At 38.5% G+C, this 21,687-nt stretch overlaps 1 protein-coding gene across 1 annotated transcript in view; it reads right to left on the bottom strand.

Moving 5' to 3' along the window:
* The window catches only part of CNTNAP5 (contactin associated protein family member 5), a 795,339-nt gene that overhangs the window by 574,318 nt on the left and 199,334 nt on the right, over window positions 1-21,687 (bottom strand). Inside the window, exon 3 of the mRNA XM_042954126.1 lies at window positions 20,273-20,466. Coding sequence (XP_042810060.1) covers window positions 20,273-20,466 — 194 coding nt within the window. The remainder of the gene's footprint in view (window positions 1-20,272; window positions 20,467-21,687) is intronic.

The raw sequence follows: 21,687 nt of genomic DNA on the forward strand, positions 1-21,687 counted from the left end.
ACAAAGAAGACCACATTCTGAGGTTCCAGGTGGATGCGGATTTGGGGTGGCGCCATTCAGCCCATTACCAGTCTGTGTGCAAGTTAAAAAGTGACCGCAAGAAGATACTTGAATCTCGTAGTCCCTACATACACTTTCACTGAATGGAAGAGTGACCTAATTCCTCTGAAACTTTATTTTATTACTAATTTTTTTTCTACTTGTTTTTATGTTGATTGCATTTTATTATTTTTGAGAGAGCGAATGAGAGAGTGTGAGCAGGGAAGAGCAGAGAGAGAAGGAGACAGAGAATCCCAAGCAGACTCTATGCTGTCAGCACAAAGCCCAGTGCAGGGCTCGAACCCACAAACCGTGAGATCATGACCTGAGTCTGAAATCAAGAGCTGGACTCTTAACTGACTGAGCCACCCAGGCACTCCTTGATTCCTCTGAAGCTTTAAAATCAAATGTATTGGTCTCTTACAGGCTGATATGCATTCTGCTAGACATCTTTCTCCCAAATAAGCTGATTTTGTCCTTAGTAAAATTTAATTGAGTTAGGTAAGCCCCATCCTTGATTACCCTCACAGGCATCCTGCAGGAACCCCTTAGAAATTAGGGTTTCTAAACATCAAAATTGAGATAAAATAAAATAATGTTTTCTTGTTTCAAAAAAAAAAAAGAAATTAGGTTTCTAAACGTGCTGCATTATTGCTCACACTGATGTCATATAGATTCTTAAAGACCTTGAACTTTAAGACCACTGGAGGCTTACAACGAAAATGTTATCTACGGTATTTCTTTCATCAGGCTTTAACTTTAAACTCTTAAAGAAAATGTTGCTGGCCATCTCCTGAATTAACATGACGTAAGGATCATCCAACATCAGTTAATATCACTACCCATTCTCTGGTCACACCTGATCAAAAGATACCACATTCCCTTAGTCTTCTTTTTTCTGTGTTAATTATAATTTGCTTGCACTGAATTAATGGGCCCTAGAAGCACATTGCCCATATAATTTAGCATCTAAACCAAAACAGTTTTGAGAGCGAAAGGTGACACAGTTAAAACATGTGGGTGTGAGCAAGTGTAAACAAGAAATTTACCTGAACAAATCCAGGAGGTGTATCAATATACTGCCCGGGCTTTTCTCCTATGTGCCCAACTCAAGTCCTGCATTTCAGCCAAACAGATGGCATTTCTTTATTTTCTGGGCAGTTATTATATGTATTTTTTTCCCAAAATCCAGTCCTGTGACTCATCACAATACATACTCAGCTAATACTTGTTGAAAGTGACATAGTAATTACAGCCAGCATTTACTGAACACCTATTGAGTGCCCAGACAAGGTACATGCATTAGAATAAGATACACCCTTGGGGGACCAGAGAAGTTAAGTGACCCTGAAGATGCCTATGGCAATTAGGGACAGGGACAGCATGGAGGCATAGATTTCTTAATTCCAAACCCTGTGTTTGTTCTACTTGGTACCGCTTTTGAAAGTTTCTTTAAGTCTCACCGGATAGAGATGGTTCTGAATTTGGTGCCTTCAACACCATCCAGATCTTTCTTGAGCCCCTATTCCTATACCCTGTCCAGAATCTGTTACTTCCCACAATGTCTCCCTCCCTCCTTTCTTTAGATCTGATCTTTGTCTACATCTTTGTCCAGAACTTGCTGCTACTTGAGACTTTGGGTAACATGTTTGCTCACATGGAAATCTTTGTTAGACAATATTTTTTAATTTTTTTAAATGTTTATTTACTTTTGAGAGAGAGAGAGAGAGAGAGAGAGGCGAGCAAGAGGAGGGGCAGAGAGATGGACGCACAGAATCCCAAGCAGGCTCCAGGCTCTGAGCTGTCAGCACAGAGCCAGACACAGGGCTTCAACTCACAGACCACGAGCTCATGACCTGAGCCGAAGTCAGCTGCTTAACCAACTGAGCCACCCACGTGCCCCATGTTAGGCAATATTTTTATTTAGTGGGGAAAGGTTAAGGACTCTATGCCAGTAGTAGAACAAATTGCAAAGCAAGCTTGTGCTTCTGGAAGTCAAGCATTCTGACTGACTCGTTTTGACTGGCTAGCCAGCCCATTCTGAAATGAACAAACAATGCTCTGCTATTACGTAGCACTGCGGGACTGGATGTTGATGAATGGCTCTGGAGATTCTGGGCCTTCAGCAAGATGCCTATCATAAGACGCCATCCTCAGCCAAGGCCCAGTTTTTAATTTGAAATGATGCCAAAATGATTTTCCTGGGAACCGAATGAAACAAAATGTCAGTGACTAAAAATCTGCTCAGTGTTAAATCCCTGGCCCTCCAGGTGGGTTACCGTGTTTCTAGACCCACTTACACCTTCTGTCCTGACTTAGTAACCTGTGTCTGTGCACAAGAATGGCAGATGCTTCATCCACCCTGGGACCAGGCTGAGAGGCACAGCCGCCGACAGGGGAAACGCTCAACTGTTCAGAGCCTCCAAGGTGCCTCTCTTGGCCCCTAGCATGTTGTGGGTGGCCTTAGGGATTGGAAAATGCCAGTGGCCTAGAAAATATACTGGGAACACAAACAGGGCTATTTTGTCTGCATTTATCACCGTACATTTGAAGAAAAATACGTGCCTTTTGGAAGGCTGACACAGTCTTGGTAAACAACCAAAGTCGTTTCAAATAAGGACTCAAAGATGGCTAATTTGACTGCTTCTTAGATGTCAGAGACACTAGGGATCTGCACGGATTGATAACTCAATGAGTTCTTGCACCACTCAGAGGCAGGTTTTATAAACTTATAAAGATGCGAACTTTAAGGCTCAGAGACGTAAAATGCTGCCCAGGGTTGACAACGTTAGTAAGTAGCAGGCATTCCTACTCAGATTTGCCTAAATCCAAAGTTCGTGTTCCAAATCTGTTCGTGGAAGATAATTTTTTTTAAGTACTCTCAAAAGAGACTCAAATGAAACAGTATAATCCAGATCCAATTTGAATCAAAAATCCACCTTCCCTGACAGATGGTGGCTACATGTGCGGTGAGCACAGCATAACATATAGAGATGTCAAATCGCTATGTCGTACACACGAGACTAATGTGACATTGGGTGTCAACTATACTACAACTTTAAAAATAAATAAAATAAAATAAAAATCCACCTGCTGGCTGCCATCACCATCTTAGCTGAATCCATGGAGTACGGTCTCGATTACTGACAGCATTGTAACTAGTGTTGGATAAGCAAATGTAGTTCCAAGTGGAAGACAATTAATTCAGAGTGCACTCTCTTTATTAATATCCAGTCTGTAGGAACTCTGATAAGTGGTGCCCAATTATTTGCAAAACACAGTAATTTATGTTTTTGGTTTCAGGTTTAAATAAAAAAAATCACATAAGTCATTGAACAATAGAGCAACACGTTCAACGGGGGGTCATTCCGAGTAGAGAAAATACAGAAATTATGATTATTTCAAAGAATTATTAGTGCTGGCTACTTTTCTAAATTAAGGCAGCTGGCATGTCTGTGTTACAAGCAGGTAGTACTTTTGTTGGTTATGAATGAGTCATGTGAAGGGAAGGACATGAGCCTTGAGCACAGATGCCCCTTTTTCAAGTCTCAGCTTTGCTACACACATTAGGCTGGGTTGATGATTAACTTCATGAGCCCTATGGTCTCATCTTTAAGTAGGGATAATCTTTCCTTTGCAGTGTTTATAAAAAGTTGTCAGCACGAGTGTGGCTCACAGTACACACTCCGTATGTGTCGCTAGTGCCATTGTTTCTAATATGCTTAAAAGATGGTTTCAGGCCAAAAATATTGTATCATTATATCTGCATCTGTATCTGCAATCCCATCTAATAGTGCCTCTCATTTAATAGCAACTTCTATGACAAAACGTAGAGTCCAGCTTGGTCATCGTGTCACTAAAGTACTATGTCTCCATTTTTTTGCAGTTTAATAAGACTTGGGCAATTAGCAATGAAACTTTACAGTAACTTGGCATAATTTATACGTTGCTATTGTTGCAACATCTAATTCCAACATAAAGGTTTTAATACAAAGTAAATAAAGCAAAATCATCTAAATCTTCTAATAACTGGCATAAAGGTAAAAGATCTAGAAGAATCATAAAGTCTCCAGAATTTATAATTATGGAGAAATCAAGGTGATACATGCTAATATTTAAAGATATATATATATATTTATATATATAATATGTAACATACATATACAGATGTATATACAACACATATATTTATCTAAGTTTATTTAAAGATAAATGTACACACACATATTTAATCTACAAATATACTCATATGATTTAAATCTACAAATATATATGTGCAATATATCTTTAAATATTAATATGTATGCATATAAACATACACATATATATCAATGCAATTTATCAACTCTAGCTAAAATAATAGCAACACACTCATAAAACAGCAGTTTCATATCTCTACATGTAAATAACATCATCTGTAAGTTTTCAAGTTTCAGGGGGTGGGGGTGGGAAGTTTACAAAGCATTCTTACTGATTTTGCACACTTAAAGACCTGGAAAGTTTTTGTAACTGTGTAGCTATTTTCATTTTTTTTAAATATTTTTTTAATGTTTATTTAGTTTTGAGAGAGAGAGAGAGAGAGAGCGAGCAAGCAGGGGGAGGGGACAGAGAGAGGGAGACACAGAATCTGAAGCAGCCTCCAGGCTCTGAGCTCTCAGCACGTGGGGCCCAAACCCACAAACTGTGAGATCATGACCTGAGCAGAAGTCAGACGCTCAACCGACTGAGCCACCCAGGCGCCCCTGTAGTTATTTCGGAAACGTGTTTACGACGTCATAAGAAGAAAGATTTTGCATTTTCTTACATGATGACTTAGCTTGCCCCTGCACAACACTCACAAGGCCATTTATCGAGGTGTCATTTGTTTCAGAAATTATTCACCGAGTGACAAATCCATGTCAAAAAGAGAAGTCCAGCACATAGCGTGGAATGAGGAAAGGGTGTGTGGAGGACCCAGTAGAACAGGTTCGAGGAAACAGAAACCGGGGCGTCCAGAGCAGCCTTCTCTCCCAGAGATGTCTCAGAGACAGGTCCTGGGCATCACCTGTGACCTCCTGCAGGGAGGTACACACACCACCTCTCCCAGCAATAGCAGCTATTCATTGGTGGACATGAGTGGTGGGGGGGGGGAGGGGGGCAGCCGGATTCATGGGGTGGGGATGGAAGGAGGGGGTCCAAGCAGAGCGTGGCCAGCAAGCACAGGATCTTCCCTCAAATTACCTGTTTCTGCGGGTGACTCAGGACGCCCCTCCCAAGCGATGGCTTGGCGCCGCCTCTGTGTGCGCACATACACTCCTAAATTGTCACATGCCTGTAACACACATGTAAACGCAGTGTCTGAAACACAGCATGATGCCTCACAGAAATTGGTGATGGGTGGGGAAAAGTGCGGGGCACGGGGAGGGGGGGGGAGGGGGGCGGGGCGTGTGGACTAGAAACTTCAGAAAGGACCCGCCCCTCAGGGTAAATGCAGCAGGTATACCTGGGACCTCTCTGCCTACACAGCACTCCCCCTGTTCTTGCCTGGCTCAGACTCCTTCCCTTTCACAGAAGCTCCCACACCGGCAGCTGCCTTGTTTAGAACAGAGCACTGACCTGTTCTTGCCTATCTGCTCGGCCCTTATCGGTTGCTTCCACTTTGTTTCACAGTCCATTAGTGGGACTTGGGCTGCAGATAATTGCAGTGTGTCATAAACAGGGACAGATAGTTCACCACTGTGGAAGAGCCATTGCAAGATCAAAATTCACAGCACTTATCCTACTGACAAGTTAGAAACTTCACGCTCTCATGTCCATGCCAATCTGTGCACACCCTTCTATTGTGTACCTTTCTGTGCATTTATCTCACCTTTGATTAGGGATTTCTATCTCCTACTCTTTAAGTCCCCTTAATTTACTGCATGCAGGATGTGCCTAACAGATGCTTGATATCCTAAATTACAATCAGATAAGACAGGATGTTAGAGGCCCATGATTCTTTGGTACGGATTTTTTTTTTTTTTCCAAGTACATCTCCTTTCCCACACAACAGAGCACCTAGGATATTTGGGCCACAATAATTCAAGCCTGATTTTTATGGACACCCTCTCTGTACTTCTAATACTTAAAAACAAAACAAGACAAAAAAAAAAAAAAAAAAAAGAAAGGAAAACATTGCTCTTTTTTTATACAGACTTGTGAATTAATTTCCAAATAATTCTTGAGCCCCTAAATTGGAAAATTACTTGTAAATCTAGAGTCTAGACAAATTTAGTGATACCATTCAGCTCCTTCTCTAATCCAGATGGCCACTACAGCCACAGCGATGCCTTTGGTGACCCAGCAGTGGGAAGGGGGGTCCCCCCCACCACGAACAGTTGCAATCGATCAGGGACTCGAAACACAAGTTTTACTCCCGCTCACACTCATATTTCACTTGTTTTCTCTCCTTTTTTCCTATTAAAGGAAGGCAAACTCAACCAGAAATTATACTTAACAGGAACTGAAACTTGTGCTGACTGTATTATGCTTTTTTTCTCTTTACTATCACCTGCTATCATTGTAATCATAAACTTAATGAAGCTTGCTTTCTTTTGGACTTTTTAAAGAACACTTGAGAGTCTCTTAGCCTGCTGGAGGTCCCTGCCAGGCCTGGAATCCTTCCATCTGACTATAGCCAAGTAGGCACTCGGGGCTTCAGACTTTGGACCAGAGCCCTCTTCTTTAGGCGTCAGTAACTCCCCCAGGTTCCTCCTCTCCTCTTCTGTCTGCTACCAGGACTCTCAGCTAATTGTTTTTAATGAGCCTGGGTGGGTACCTATCTTTGCCTGCAACCACAAGGCGATCTTACCTTCTCCACTGAGTATTTAGTTTATTGGAAAAAAAAAAAAAAAAAAGCTAACTTACTAAGATTGCTTCCCATTTGCGTACAAAGCTCAAAAGAATGAAAACTGAAAGCTAGTTTCCTCTGGGTATCTGCACCAGGTGCCCAGGTGCATCACACACACCTACCTTCAATAGTGATAGCAATTGTATCTATCCTTTATTTATTTCACACTGTGTAAAGTTTACACATATTAACCCATTGACAGTTTCTCAAAGCGAGTGTTTCTCAAAGCGAGGCCCCTACCCAACAGCACCTGTATTACTTGGGATTTTTGTTACAAATGCAATTCTCAGCTCCGTCCCAGATTTACTGAATTAGAAACTCTGCAGGTGGGGCCCAGCAATCTGTGTCATAAGCAATGTGGCACATTTTGAGGCACATTTTTTTTTTGGAGAATCTCTCCTTCACAGACCACATTAAGTAAGCACATTTATATACCCATTTTGCAGAGGAGGACACTGAGCCTCGTACGTACTAAAGCATTTATCAAAGTCATGGAATTTCTAGCTGTCAGACTTCAAAGATGGGTATAATCTAAGGGAAGAAAAGAAAAAAAATCATGATAGTTAAAGACTACATGGCCGGTGCTTGGGTGGCTCAGTTGGTTAAGCATCTGACTCCTGATTCCACCTTAGGTCATGATCTCATGGTTTGTGAGATCAAATCCCTCATTGGGCTCTGCAAGGATAGCATGGAACCCTCTTGGGATTCTCATTCTCTCTCTCTCTCTCTCTCTCTCTCTCTCTCTCTCTCCCCGTCTCTCAAAAAATATATAAATAAACATTTTTTAAAAAGGACTAAATAAACAAAAGGTACTTAATAGGATTTCTTCCTCGCTGGTTATGGGTCTGTTCAAGCTTTCTATTTCCTCCTGATTGAGTTTTGGAAGAGTGTGGGTGTTTAGAAATTTGTCCATTTCTTCCAGGTTGTCCAATTTGCTGGCATATAATTTTTCATAGTATTCCCTGATAATTGTTTGTATCATTATACTTCACTAAAATAATGAAATATGTTCACATAAAAAATCTAATGCTTTGCTATACGTTAAAGTTGGGATATTAACTCCAATTTCTCCAAATCTAAGGTGGATGTCTCCAAAACCTAACTGGTTTATATATATCAGAAATACAATTAAAGTCAAGCTTCCTGTGAACTGAGGACTTAAACAATAAGATTAATTTAAAAGCAGTGGATTTAGAAGAATTAATTTTAACCAGAGCCTCCTCCTTCCTTTGATTATCAGCTGCTGGATCCTATCCCACTACAAATGCAACCAGTTTGTAGGAGATCGCAAACATCTGCTCTCCCCTAGCAAGTGTCCACATGAATATTAATCCTGAAGACTGTGTGTTGACTCCGTGTCCATGTGACGTGTTTAAATGCCACATGTGTAAATGTGTGAAAGTATTTACTCCTTAAAGAGGCTAGACCCCATGTTGGGAAGTTCTCTGAAACATCTCAGCCAATCCTAACACTAAGAAGGGAAAACAGATGGGCATCAACGAGGAACTTCCAAGGGCTACATGTGGAGCCAGAGGGCTGGAGGGAAGCCTGCTGATTCTGAGGTAAAGCCCAGCTGTTGCTTTCACAATGCTGATTGGCCGCTTGTTTCTTCCCTTTTCTGCAGAGCCTCATCTAGTGATAAGAGAATCCAAGGTCAGTGGAAAGTGCTCAGGATAAAACCATGGGGATGATTCACAGGGAATATCAAGCTTTGAGGACCTTGTCAATTCTGAGCCGGATCCCTACTGAAACTCAGACTTGATTGCCATGTCTTTCTCATTGCAACCCACAGGGAAGCCCATTAACACAAAGAGTCCAAGCAGGGAAGTGTAGAGGAATAGATGCAAAGGGCCTGGAAGTTTCTAGATATATGCCTGCCATGGATGGGGAGAATCACTACAAAAAGATGAAGTGACATTTCCAAAGTCATACAAGCAAGCGATGGTGCAACTAGACTCTACTGTAATCAAAAGCCTCTGCATTTCCCTTCATTCTTTGCTTCTGTTGGCCTGCTATGTGGTGATATCTGGCTTTTGCACTGATGGCCTTTATTCAATCAGATGCAGAATTCTAAACATGCTAACTTCTTAACTGAATTTTTAAAAATTTATTTATTTAAGTTCAAGTTAGTTAACATACAGTATACTGTTGGTTCCTGGAGTAGAACCCAGTGATTCATCACTTACATAGAACAACCAGTGCTCATCCCAACAAGTGCCCTCCTTAGTGCCCTCCTTAGTGTTGTGTTTCTTAAATTCCACCTAGGAGTGAAATCCTACAATATTTGTCTTTCTCTGCCTGACTTCCTTTGCTTAGCGTAATACTGAAGTTTTATTAATGGCCAACTGTAAAATAAATACATTAAAAGCTTATATGTATATATGTATGAGAAAGAGCCAAGGAGAGAACTATTAACAAAACCTTGAAAAATATATTTGATAGCATTTTATGATATGTGTTTATTATTTAACACCAACCAAAAAATCAAAACAAAGTTATAAACACATGATGACTTATGTTCTTGGTCTGTAGCTCAAGAAAGTATGTGTGTACTAGGAGCCCATAATATCGAGCTAGCTCTGCTTGCCAGGTTTATCTCGTAGAATTGACCAGAGAAATATTCTATCTAAATTGATTAATTCTGCGTACCTCAGATGCATCTTATACCACTTCTTTTAAGACTGTGCTTCTAGCACTTATCCCCCTGTGAGTGTTCCTCCCTTCATACAACTTCCTCTTCCTCCCTTCTTACAGTTGTTGACTTAGTATTAGGCACACAGCATTCTGTAGTTGCTGGGAAGCCAGAGTAGCTTGAACACAGCCCCTGCCCTTTCGACTCAACTATGTCCCTTGCGCTCCCTACTGACCAGCACACCTTTTTGAAGTTTCTTGCTCCTGGACGGCCATCGGTGCCACTTAAACACACATGCTCTGTTGCAGTGTCATTTACTTCCCCTTGATGGCTCTGCACATTCAGGGAAGGGATTAATCAGACCTGAACACCCCTTTTTATGCCCAACACCTAGCATACTGTCTGGTGTATAATGAGAATTTAAAAGATATATGTGGATGGTAATGAGATTCTCACAAATTGTTTTCTGAAATTGGTAGGCTTAAAATACTATATCAAACAGTTGATCAATACTCAAGATATTCTAGACCAAATTGGCAAAATAAATGTGCATGAATCATGAAGATCAGACAGCCATCTTCCAGAGAGTTTGGAAGTCACTCAAGGATGAAATCAGGGAACTGATGACCTAAATGTATAATCCATTGTTTCTATTGACCTCTGTGTGAGAAACGTGTTGGCTAACATATGCAAGTGCTTTATATTAAGACAGACACCATAAAGCTACAAGAAATCATAGACCACTTTATCATACAGGCCAAAGGATTCTTCAATATAGAACTAAATGCCTGACATATTGGGAAGAGGCAACATGATATTCAGAAAAGAAAACTGTAACCTGAATATCAATAATTTACAGTAGTTTCAGTGGGTAATGATGAGCTAATGAGACAGCTGGAATCTGTCACGTGATTATTGGCCATCACTGAGCAGGCCTACTGGAATGAAAATTGCATCCATGACAGAAAGGAATCAAAGAGTCTAGTTGTTGTTAAAATATTTGAGGGGTGCCTGGGTGGTTCAATCAATTAAGCGTCTGACTCTTGGGTTTGACTCAGGTTATGATCTCATGGTTTTATGAGTTCGAGCCCCATGTAGGGCTCTGCTCTGGCAGTGTGGAGCCTGCTTGAGATTCTCTCTCTCCCTCTCTCTTTCTGTCCCTCCCCCACTTGTGCTGTCTCTGTCTTTCTCAGAATAAACTTAAAACATTTTTTAAAAATAAAAGATTTGAGAAACCATTCTGTAGAGGAGGAGGTAGACATTTTCATGCCCACATTGCATGAGCAAACAACTGAGGTTCAATGTGTAAACACTCGAGGGAGACAGATTTTGGCTTTGTATACATCAGTCTCTCCCAGCTCTTGTTCTGATGATCTGTTTTATAGAAACATCAACAGAAGGCTTAGGCCAGTGAGCTAGTTCTAACCTCTTTCTGAAACAATTATGAGCACACCACTGACTTCAGAGCCACCAGTAGGAAGAATCTGAAACTAGTTGACAAAGATGTAATGTGCTAGGGCTACATCCTGGACATCACCATACCCACCAAGCTTTCCCACAAGGCTCGCCATGCTGCTTTAGCCCAGATGGGACTTGAATTTTCCACTTTGGTTTAGCCTAGTGGGCTACTTCCCCATTGGACCAGAATGTGTCCTGATCCTTGCCCAGTTTACATCAGCCCTTTGAGAATACTGGCTCTTAATTCTTACGCCATCAACTACTGAGTAAGGTGTTATCCAGCGATTCAGGTGCTTAGGCTTTATGGACACATAGAATTGGGTTTGTATCTTGGTTCATCACTTTGTTACTTCTGTGATATGGACTAGGTTCCTTGGCCCTTCTAAACTTCGTTTTTCCCCTGTAAAATAGAAATTCATTAACATTATTTAGAAAGTATTAGATAATATATTTGGTAATCTTAGCCGAGGGACTACTCATATTGAGTGCCACATAGAATAGCTCCTTCATTGCATTGGGCTTCCTGGAATATAGACCCCAAAGGAATCAACCCAATTCACTACAACCATTTGGATGTATTCTAACCTGTGATTATTTCATTTTTAGGTGCCAGCCCTGCAAAATTCCTTGCTTTAGTAATGACTTCAATTCTTTAAGCTTCTTGTCTTCCCCCAGTGGTCCATATCACTGTGGCCCTTACATCCCCCATGAGTAAACCTTCCTATGTTATGGCAAGAGGAATGATTAGAATGATACCATCTTAAAATGCATGATCTACATTAAGCAGAGGCTGATTGTGAATGCCTAATTAAATGGAGATTAGAGACAAGTAAGAGAACATGTAGGTAAAACAGACCATTAATATCCTCGTGGTCAATGTTGACGAATCCAGCAATAACAGATACTTGTCTAAAACTAGTACCTGAGGGGGCCTCATTAGATTATCTTTGGAAAAGACAAGTAGAATAACTTTTACCTACAGAGATGAATATAGCTTTAACATTGATAATGGGAGGAGTAAACTTAGGGAAAAAATGGCAAATAATTAGAAGAAAGGGAAATTTGGAAATTCCAGGATTCTTATAGATTGCTTCTAGTTCTTACTTTCTGTCATCTTCATAAATAAAGCACAGTAGGGTAAGTGAAAAACTTATTGAAGTTTTTAGGTGACATTAAAATCTCTAAGTAGGAGGGATTTAGAATTGAATTACAGAAAGAGCTTGTATGCACACTTTCATATATGTGTAAAAGTGGTCAGGAAAAGCAAATAATGTATTCAATATGTCTCAATAAAAGATACTTTATTTATAAACTAAACATGGTTGAGTGGGGGGCCTGCAGGTCAGGTGTAAGATAACTTTGGGGACTTCAGGTAGATTTTTCTTTGTCTTTTATAGACTGTGGGTTTCTGGTACTGAAGTTCTTGGATATAAAAGGATAACAGATTTGTGATATATATCATTTTTTACATGTGATAAAGGATGATGTGATAAAGGGTGATGGAATCTGGGGGCTATGACAATGGAAATTAACTTTGAGATGAGTGAAATGTCCTTTCAAGATGCACTGGCAGAGCCCAACTTAAACTTGAAGATCTTAGCAGTCGCTTGTTGCTCTGTACTAATGTACTAATAATTATTAAATACTTGCGAGTCCATTGACTGGAACTGTTACCCTGATATGCTGCTGTAGCCAGAATGGGTATGACACTTGCCATTAGAAAGGAAATAAAACAGATCATACTTTGGAATCTTCCTATAAAGCTTTTGTGTCCATTCCTAATATACTTGACATTGCTGATCTACCCAGAAATGTGGGGGAGGGGAGGGGAGGGGCAAAGAAAGCTCAAGGACAAGACAAGTAAAATTTTGCCTGAAATTTTATAATACATTGAAAAACTGTCTTAGGTGAGAAGAGGAGACAATCCTAATTGACTTGTTCACAATCATGAGCCATGTGGATAGTGATTTAAAAAGAGGACACCATGTATTAAAACACAAGCACAGTAGCTGTCTTTGAAATTTCAGAGTGATAAACATCAGAAAATAAAGGAAAATGTCAATGCATGTAGAGGGGGGATGCATATTTAGAACACTTGCATGCTGTACATGGGAAACGCAGATAGATTTATTAAGGGTTTGAACACATACAAGAGGGACCCAGAGCTGAAACAGCAATTTCTGTATCTATTTTAAAAAGTGAGTGTTTCTACAGACCTATCTTTCAAAATGACTGGTGGTAACAGGATTCTGGTCTGTGTGGATTTAATTAGAGGTCCCTTTGTTCCAAATATATTTATCCATTTTACCAATCTTAGGCTAATGTTGCTGCTCAGAGATAGGAAACTTAATATTTACATTTCTTTGGCCTGTCTATGAGCCAACCAGGAAGAGATTTTAAATCTGCTAAGATTCTAAAATTGTTGCTATGTTTGTCCCTGAGACCTTCACACCTGATTATTTAATGTAGTGGGAAACTCTGGCTTGTTCATAAATCATGATTCATCTCTAAGCGGCTGCTTGGTGGCCTCATTCATGAACATTCCATTCAGTACCAGGTCAGAAAGTCTTCAAATTGAATTCTTAGGGCATGAATATTTGATAGTGTACATTGTGTAGACAGATAAATTTTCAGGCTCCCCATTCCGAAACGAACTTTGTAAAATAAAATAAGTCTCAAGTACTGGTAAATTGATATGCTATCCATGGCATGTACTAAGTTGCATTGTTGGCTAACTCAATTTTAAAAGCATTACAAACTCCATATCATCTGAAAATCGAAGATCTTCAAAAGACCATGTGAAAGTCTCCTTCAAGAGATTCTTTACTTCCATTATACACCATACTTAATTAATTCAGTATTTGATATTGATGTTTTTAGGTGTTGACTTTTTATGAAAAGTTGAATAAAACAATTTGGAGAGTTTTGTAAAAATCTCTTGTTTTCCCATTGCGCTCATCTTGTGTACCAGGCTTAATTTTAGTGGATCTATAATCTTACTTCTAAGTTTAAATTTAAAATAAAAAGTAAAATGAACAAATAAAAATCCTTAAAGTAATCTATTCATCCAGCAGCATAATTTGGTGGAAATACTAATGAATATTATCCACAAGTCAGATTTTGCCTATGTCTGTAAAGTATTTGGTAATATACTGAGTCTCTGATGGACATTCTTGAAGGCCGATATAGTTTTGGAGAGTTTGAGCAACATCTCTACCCTATGCAAACACAGTTTGATATTATTGCTGCCTTCTTACCCATACTTGAGCAACATGTGAATTAAGCAATAGGACTTAACATTATTTGTACACAGTGGGTCCATTAAAACTCACATTGAAAGTGAGAAGAGTAAATCAATTTTGTGAAGCTTAAAAAATAATCAAGTTAGTAAAGGAGAAATAGAAAGTACAGTTTTGCAATAACCTATATTTAGAAATAAATCTTAATATTTAATATTTTGGCACTGTCATTGCCTGATTATGTGAGCTTGGATTGGTCTCTGTGAGCCTCATGCCTCTATACACTGTCTATAAGAGACTTACTTCAGAGGCAAAACAATACTGACCGAAAGTTAAGGGATGAAAAAAACCCAAAAAAAATATTCCATGCAAGTGGAAAGCAAAAGAAAGCTGGTATAGCTACACTCAATCAGGCAAAACAGACTTTAAAACAAAGACTGTGATAAAAGAAAAAAGAGGGGCAGTACATAAAAGGATCAAATGAAGAAATGTAATATAAATATCTATGCAGCATGCATAGGAGCACCAAAATATACAAAGCAAATATTAATAGGCTTAAAAAGGAGAAATTGACAACAGTACAATAACAGTAGGGGACTTTAACACTTCACTTAAATCAATGGATAGAGTATCCGGACAGAAAATCCATAAGGAAACATCAGCCTTAACTGGCACATTAAACCAAATTAACTTAACAGGTAGAGATAGAACATTCCAGTCAAAATGCAGCAGGATACACATTCTTCTTAAATGCTCATGGAACACTCTGCAGGGTATGTCACATTTTAGGCCTCAAAACAAATCTCAGTAAATTCAATAAAATTGAAATCATATCAAACATGTTTTCTGACTACAAGGGTATGAAACTAAGAATCAATTATAAGAAAAAAAAAAACTGGAAAAAACTATAAATACATGGAGGTTAAACAACATGCTAGTGAACGACTACTGGATCATAGAGGAAATCAAAAGAGAAATAAAAAAACTACTTGGAGGCAAATGAAAACAGGAATATGACATACCAAAATATATGGGATGAGGCAACAGCAATTCTAAGAAGGAAGTTCATAGCAAGACAGACCTACCTCAAGAAACAAAGAAATCTCAAATGAACTTTGTACCTAACTTTGTACCTAAAGGTATAAACTTTGTACCTAACTTTGTACCTAAAGGAAACTAGAAAAAAAGAAGAAGAAACAAAGCCCAAAATTAGTAGAAAGAGGGACATAATAAAGATCAGAGTGGAAATAAGTGAAAGAAAAATGAAAAACAAACAAACAAATAAACAAACATACCAATAGAAAGGATCAATGAAATTAAAAGGTAACTGAAATTGACAAAACTTTAGCTATACTCAGCACCAAAAAGGGGGGAGGGGTCAAATAAAATCGGAAATGAAAGAGAAGTTACAACTCATGCCACAGAAATAAAAGGGATTGCAAAAGACTACTATGAACAATTACATGCCAACAAACTGGACAACCTAGTAGATATGGATAAATTCCAAGAAACTTAGAATCTTCCAAGACTGAATTATGGAGAAATAGAAAATCGGAATAGACCAATTACTATTATGGAGATTGAATCAGTAATCAAAAATTTCCCACAAACTAGATGGCTTCATTGGTTAATTGTACCAAACAAACATTCAAAGATTTAATACCTACTCTCAAATTTCCAAAAATATAAATAGGAAGGAATGCTTCCAAACTTATTTTAAGAAACCAGCATTACTCTTATACCCAAACTGGCCAAGGACAACACAAAAAAGAAAATTGTAGGCTGGGGCGCCTGGGTGGCTCAGTCGGTTGAATGCCCGACTTCGGCTCAGGTGACAATCTCTCAGTTCGTGGGTTTGAGCCCTGCATTGGGCTCTGTGCTGACAGCTTGGAGCCTGGAGACTACTTTGGATTCTGTGTCTCCCTCTCTCTCTGCCCCTTCCCTGCTCATATTCTGTCTCTCTCTTCTCTCTCTCTCTCTCTCAAAAATATATAAACCTTAAAAAATTAAAAAAAAAAAAAAGAAAATTATAGGCCAATATCACCAATGAGCATAGATGTAAAAATCTTCAACAAAATGTTACCAAACCAAATTTAACAATACATTAAAAGGATCATACACCATTATCAAGCTGGATTTATTACAGGGATACAAGATTCAACAACTACAAGTCAATCAATATAATATACCACATTAACAAAAGTGACAGATAGAAATCATATGATCATCTCAATAGATGTAGAAAATGCATTTGATAAAATTCAACATCAACTTATGATAAAAACTCTGAAAAAACTGGTATAGTGGGAATGTACCTGGACATAATCAAGGTATGTGACAAACCCACAGGTAATACCATGTTCAACAGTATAAAGCTGAAACCTTTTCCTCTAAGGTCAGGAATAAGACAAGGATGTCCACTCCCCCCACTTTTATTCAACATAGTATTGCAAATTGTAGCCATAGCAATTAAACAAGAAAAATAAATAAAAGGCGTAAGTTGGACAGGTGGAAGCAAAATGGTCACTATTTGCAAATGATCTGATACTATATATAAGAAACCCTAAAGACTCCACCAAAAAAAAATACCTGTTAGAACTAAAAATGAATTCAGTAAAGTAACAGAATACAAAATCAATATGAAAAAATCTGTCATGTTTCTACACACTGTAAAAGTATCAGAAAGAGAAATAAAAAAAAACAACAACTCCAATTTACAATTGCATCCAAAAGAATAAAATACCTAGTAAAAAATTTAACATAGGAGATTAAAGATTTGTACATTTAAAACTATAAGACCCCAGTGAAAGATTTTGAGGGCAGAAATAAATGGAAAGATACTTCATGCTATGGATTAGAAAAATAACTATTGTTAAAATGTCCATCCTTCCCAAAGCAATCTACAGATTCAACACCATCCCTATCAAAACTCCAATGACATTTTTCATATAAGTAGAAGAAAGAATTCTAAAATTTATATGGAACCACAAAGGACTCCAAATAAAAAACAATCTTGACAAAGAAGACCAAAGCTGTAGGCATCATGTTTCCTGATTTCAAACCATAGCTACAAACTTATAGTAATCAAAATACAATATGGCATTGGCATAAAAACAGACACATAGATCATTGGAACAAAATAGAGAGTCTTAATTTATGACAAAGGAGCAAAAACATACAATGGAGAAATGATGATGTCTTCAATAAATGGTGCTGGGAAAACTGGACAGCTACAGGCAAAGGAAGGAAACTGGACCACTATCTTACAGCATACACAAAAATTAACTCAAAATTGATTAAAGACTTGAATGCGATACCTGAATCCATAAAAATCCTGGAAGAAAATATAGAACATAAGCTCTTTGAAATCAGTTGTGTGTATATTTTTTTGGATCTGACTCTAAGGCAAAAGCAACAAAACAAAAATAAATACATAGGACATTAAACTGAAAAGCGTCTGTATAGCAAAGAAAACAATTAACAAAACCACAAGGCAACCTACCGAAAGGGAGAAGATATTTAGGAATCATATATCTGATAACAGGCTAATATTCAAAATATATAAATAACTCATACAACTCAACAACAGTGGCAGCAACAATAAAAATAATTTGATTGAAACATGGGCATAAAATCTGAATGGACATCTTTCCAAAGAAGACATACAGACGGCCAACAGGTACATGAAAAGATGTTTAACATCACTAATCATCAAGGAAATGAAAATCAAAACCACAATAAGCTATCACTTTACACTTGTCAGAATGGTTATTGTCAAAATGACAAGAAATAACAAGTGTTGGCAAGGATGTGGAGAACAAGCAGTTCTCATGCACTGTTGTTGAGAATGCAAACTGATGCAGCCACTATAGTAAATAGCATGGAGGTTCCTCAAAAAATTTAAAAAAGGAAGGACCATATGATCCAGCAATTCCACAACTGGCTATTTATCTGAAAAAGATGAAATGCTAATTCAAAAGACACCCGTATGTTCACTGCAGCATTATTTACAATAGCCAACGTATGCTAACAACTTAAGTGTCCATCAGTGCATGAATGGATAAAGAAGATGTCACACACACACACACACACACACACACACACACACAGAAGAATAATACTCAGCCATAAAAAAAGAAGGAAATCTTGCCATTTGCAACAACATGGACAGACCATGAGGGAGTTATGCTAAGTAGTATGAGTCAGTCATAGAAAGACAAATACCACATGATTTCACTTACATGTAGAATCTAAAACTCAAAGCAAACAAACAGAACAAACGAAACCTAGACTCAGAGGTACCGAGAAAAGATTGGTGTTGCCAAAAGGGAGGGGCTTGGGGTATGGACAAAATGGGTGAAGAAGATCAAGAAGTAAAATAATCTGGATATCAAATAAAGATGTCACGGGGATGTAATGTGCGGCTTGGAGAATATAGACTATAATATTATATGGACAATAATGCTGTATGGTGGCAGACAGTAACTAGACTTATTATGGTGACCATTTTGCAAGGTACACAAATGTTGAATTGTAGGTCGTATACCTGAAATGAATATAATATTGCATGTCGATTACACTTTAATAAAAAGATTTAGACAAAAATAACTCAAAACTCCAATTCATTCTGAGAAACGACCAGTTCTGATTGAACATGCCAAAGAAAATAAATAATCCCACATCTCTTAGTCCCTCATAAAACCTTAAAACTTCCTCAAAATGGAAGGTGTGATTATTTCTCCTTTCGAACTAAAAGCAAAACAAAAGGAAGGAAAAAAAACCCCTGTAAAATTGTATAAGGGCTTCAAAATTGAGTGAAAAAATAGAATAGTCCCCAAAAGCCTATTTTTAAAATGAAGAAAACACATGCTTTCTGAAAATAATTCAACCTAATATTATAGGCAACCCAGAATAAAGATGATAATAATACTATTCTCAAGATGCAATCTGTTCATGACTAATCTTAATCCTCAGTTTACTATTATTTTCAATTAGCAATATTGATTAGTAGGAGGTTAGCAAAAAGCAATAAACATAAAATAGGAAAAGAAAATTTTTCCAACAAAGCAGGGCCAACACAGACAAATGTAGACCAATACCAGTTTGAAAACAAACTTGGAATTAATTTCACGGGAAAAACATGTAGGGAGATTATGAGAAAGACAGATAATTCTATCAATTGTCAAATCTTCACATTTTATGCACATTGGGAGAAAAATAAATATTTGGAGATGTTTTTCCCTAAATTGTAAGCAACGCAAATGAATACATTTTTTTAATCCAGTGCATGAGTTTCTAAAGCTTCCTCCAGATACCTCTTGCTATGTGCTCTCCCTTTCTAACCTCAATCTGGGGACAGGCTTTCACTAACAGGAGAACGTCAAGAGGTTGGGCCTTGCGGTAGGGAAGGAAAGTTCTTTTTCACAACTTGGAGAAAACTCTCCTTCGCTTCCTAGCTGCTGATTGTTTATAAAGACAGAATGAGTTTACAGTTTGTAGTTGCCTTGTATTTTTAAACATTTTCATTCCTTTTAAATCTTGATAGAGGCTGTTGAGCACAGTGGTTTCAATGTCAGACCTGATTACAGATTCTAATGCCAAGATTTACGAATTGTGCAATATCGGTCAAATTACATAACTGAGCTAGTTGGGGCACTACAAAGTGTGCAAAGGACCTGGTACATAATAAACAAGTGAGTAAATACTACTCAATAAATCAATACATTGCCATTAACAATCAGACTCTTGTAGCATCATTCTGGTTTTATGGACGAAGGAACTGAGGCCTAGTCAGTGAATTACTCAAGTTACGAGAAGAGGAGGAAAACACTAAACTTTTGCAACAGACATCCTAATTTCCCTTCGAACAAGAGCCATGCTGGAGATAGGACCCATATACGGTCTAATTATTTCTGAATGGGTACTCAATAGTTGCTAAGCTACCAACAATCTGGGTATAGGAAAATGATAGAAACGCTCACTGGTTACCATTACCACATCTCAGTTTTATTCACCAGAAGAGAAAAGATGTCCTACCCAGATGCTGTCTTCTTGCTTGTACTGTTTCCAGTTGCGTCCTGTGTCACTGAACATCAGGCTGTAACTCGTCACCCAGTCAGAGCTTCCATATCTGCCCTGCGTGGCCACTGCTGTAATCTCCACTCTGTTTCCCAGGTCCATCTGGAGCCACTGTTGAGCATTGGAATCTGCTGGGGACCAACCACCAGTTCCTGGAAGAAGATCAGAGAGAGTGGGTTGTAGTAACATCTCACAGGGCCACACCTTACAGCTCTCAAAGAGAAATGAAATGGTGTTCCACTGACATGTCTTTACCCCCAAACGTGCCCTGCTCATCCTTACTGGCCTCAATTTCCATTCTCTTCCATTCTACTCCCTCTCATGCTTCCAGATTCATCTCAAATCCATGCTGTTCCTTCCATAAGTCTTCTGGTCTTTCCTCAGTCATTACACTTTCCATTTTCTGGATTCCTAGTAGAATTGGCTTTGTTTATTTATTTTTATTTGCTTATTGCCTTAACCTTGTAACATGTTTTCTATCCTCCGCCTGATTGTCATCTCCTTCCTTCTTTTCTTCATTCTTTCATCCCTCTCTGTGTTTTCTCTACACCTACCATGGGCCAGGCTCCTTTTTCTTTCTTTCTTTCTTTCTTTCTTTCTTTCTTTCTTTCTTTCTTTCTTTCTTTCTTTTGCTGTGGATACAAAGATGAAAGTTCATGGACTATGTCTTTGACTCCTGCCTCATCTGTTTGTCCTTTGTTCACCGAGCACCTGAGGCGTTCTTGGTACCAAAGACACACAGACAAAAATATGCAATGTGATATGACGAGAAGCCTTATGAAAGGCAAACACAAGGTACAACAGGAGCACAGAGAACACAATGCCTAGCTAGGTGATTGGAAAGGCCTATAGACAGGGATGGTGGAGCTTAAACCTGAAGCAAATATAACCGTTTTGCAGGCAAACAAGGTTAACTAGAGGAAACATTGGAGAGATCGGCCAGGCCAAGGGAACATCATATGCAAAATCTCAGAAGGACATCAGAGTGGGCTGTGTTACTGGATCTTCTTGGGACTCAGAGTACTTGACACACAGGAACATGCTTACATGTGACAAAAGACTTTGGGCCCAATATTTCATTATTTGACACCCTGGAACTCTGCAGAAGATCAGTATTAGCTCTTGCTTAGTGGGAAGACCATGGCCTCAGTTTTTTATTTTCATTTCACATAGGAACAAAGAAGTTAATAATCATTTTTACTGACCCAAGAGTTCACAGATCTTCTGAATCCTGAGTGGAAACTATGGCAGAGTGCGTATGCCTTGGGTGGGGACAAGATGAAAACAACACCTCTATTAGGCACCTTGCTCAGGGCATCGAGTTGGGGAGTTAGTTAAAATTATAATTTAGAAGGTTTAATCAATAAATTCCT

This window comes from Panthera leo, chromosome C1 (genome assembly GCF_018350215.1).
Source record: "Panthera leo isolate Ple1 chromosome C1, P.leo_Ple1_pat1.1, whole genome shotgun sequence".
Lineage (NCBI taxonomy): Eukaryota > Metazoa > Chordata > Mammalia > Carnivora > Felidae > Panthera > Panthera leo.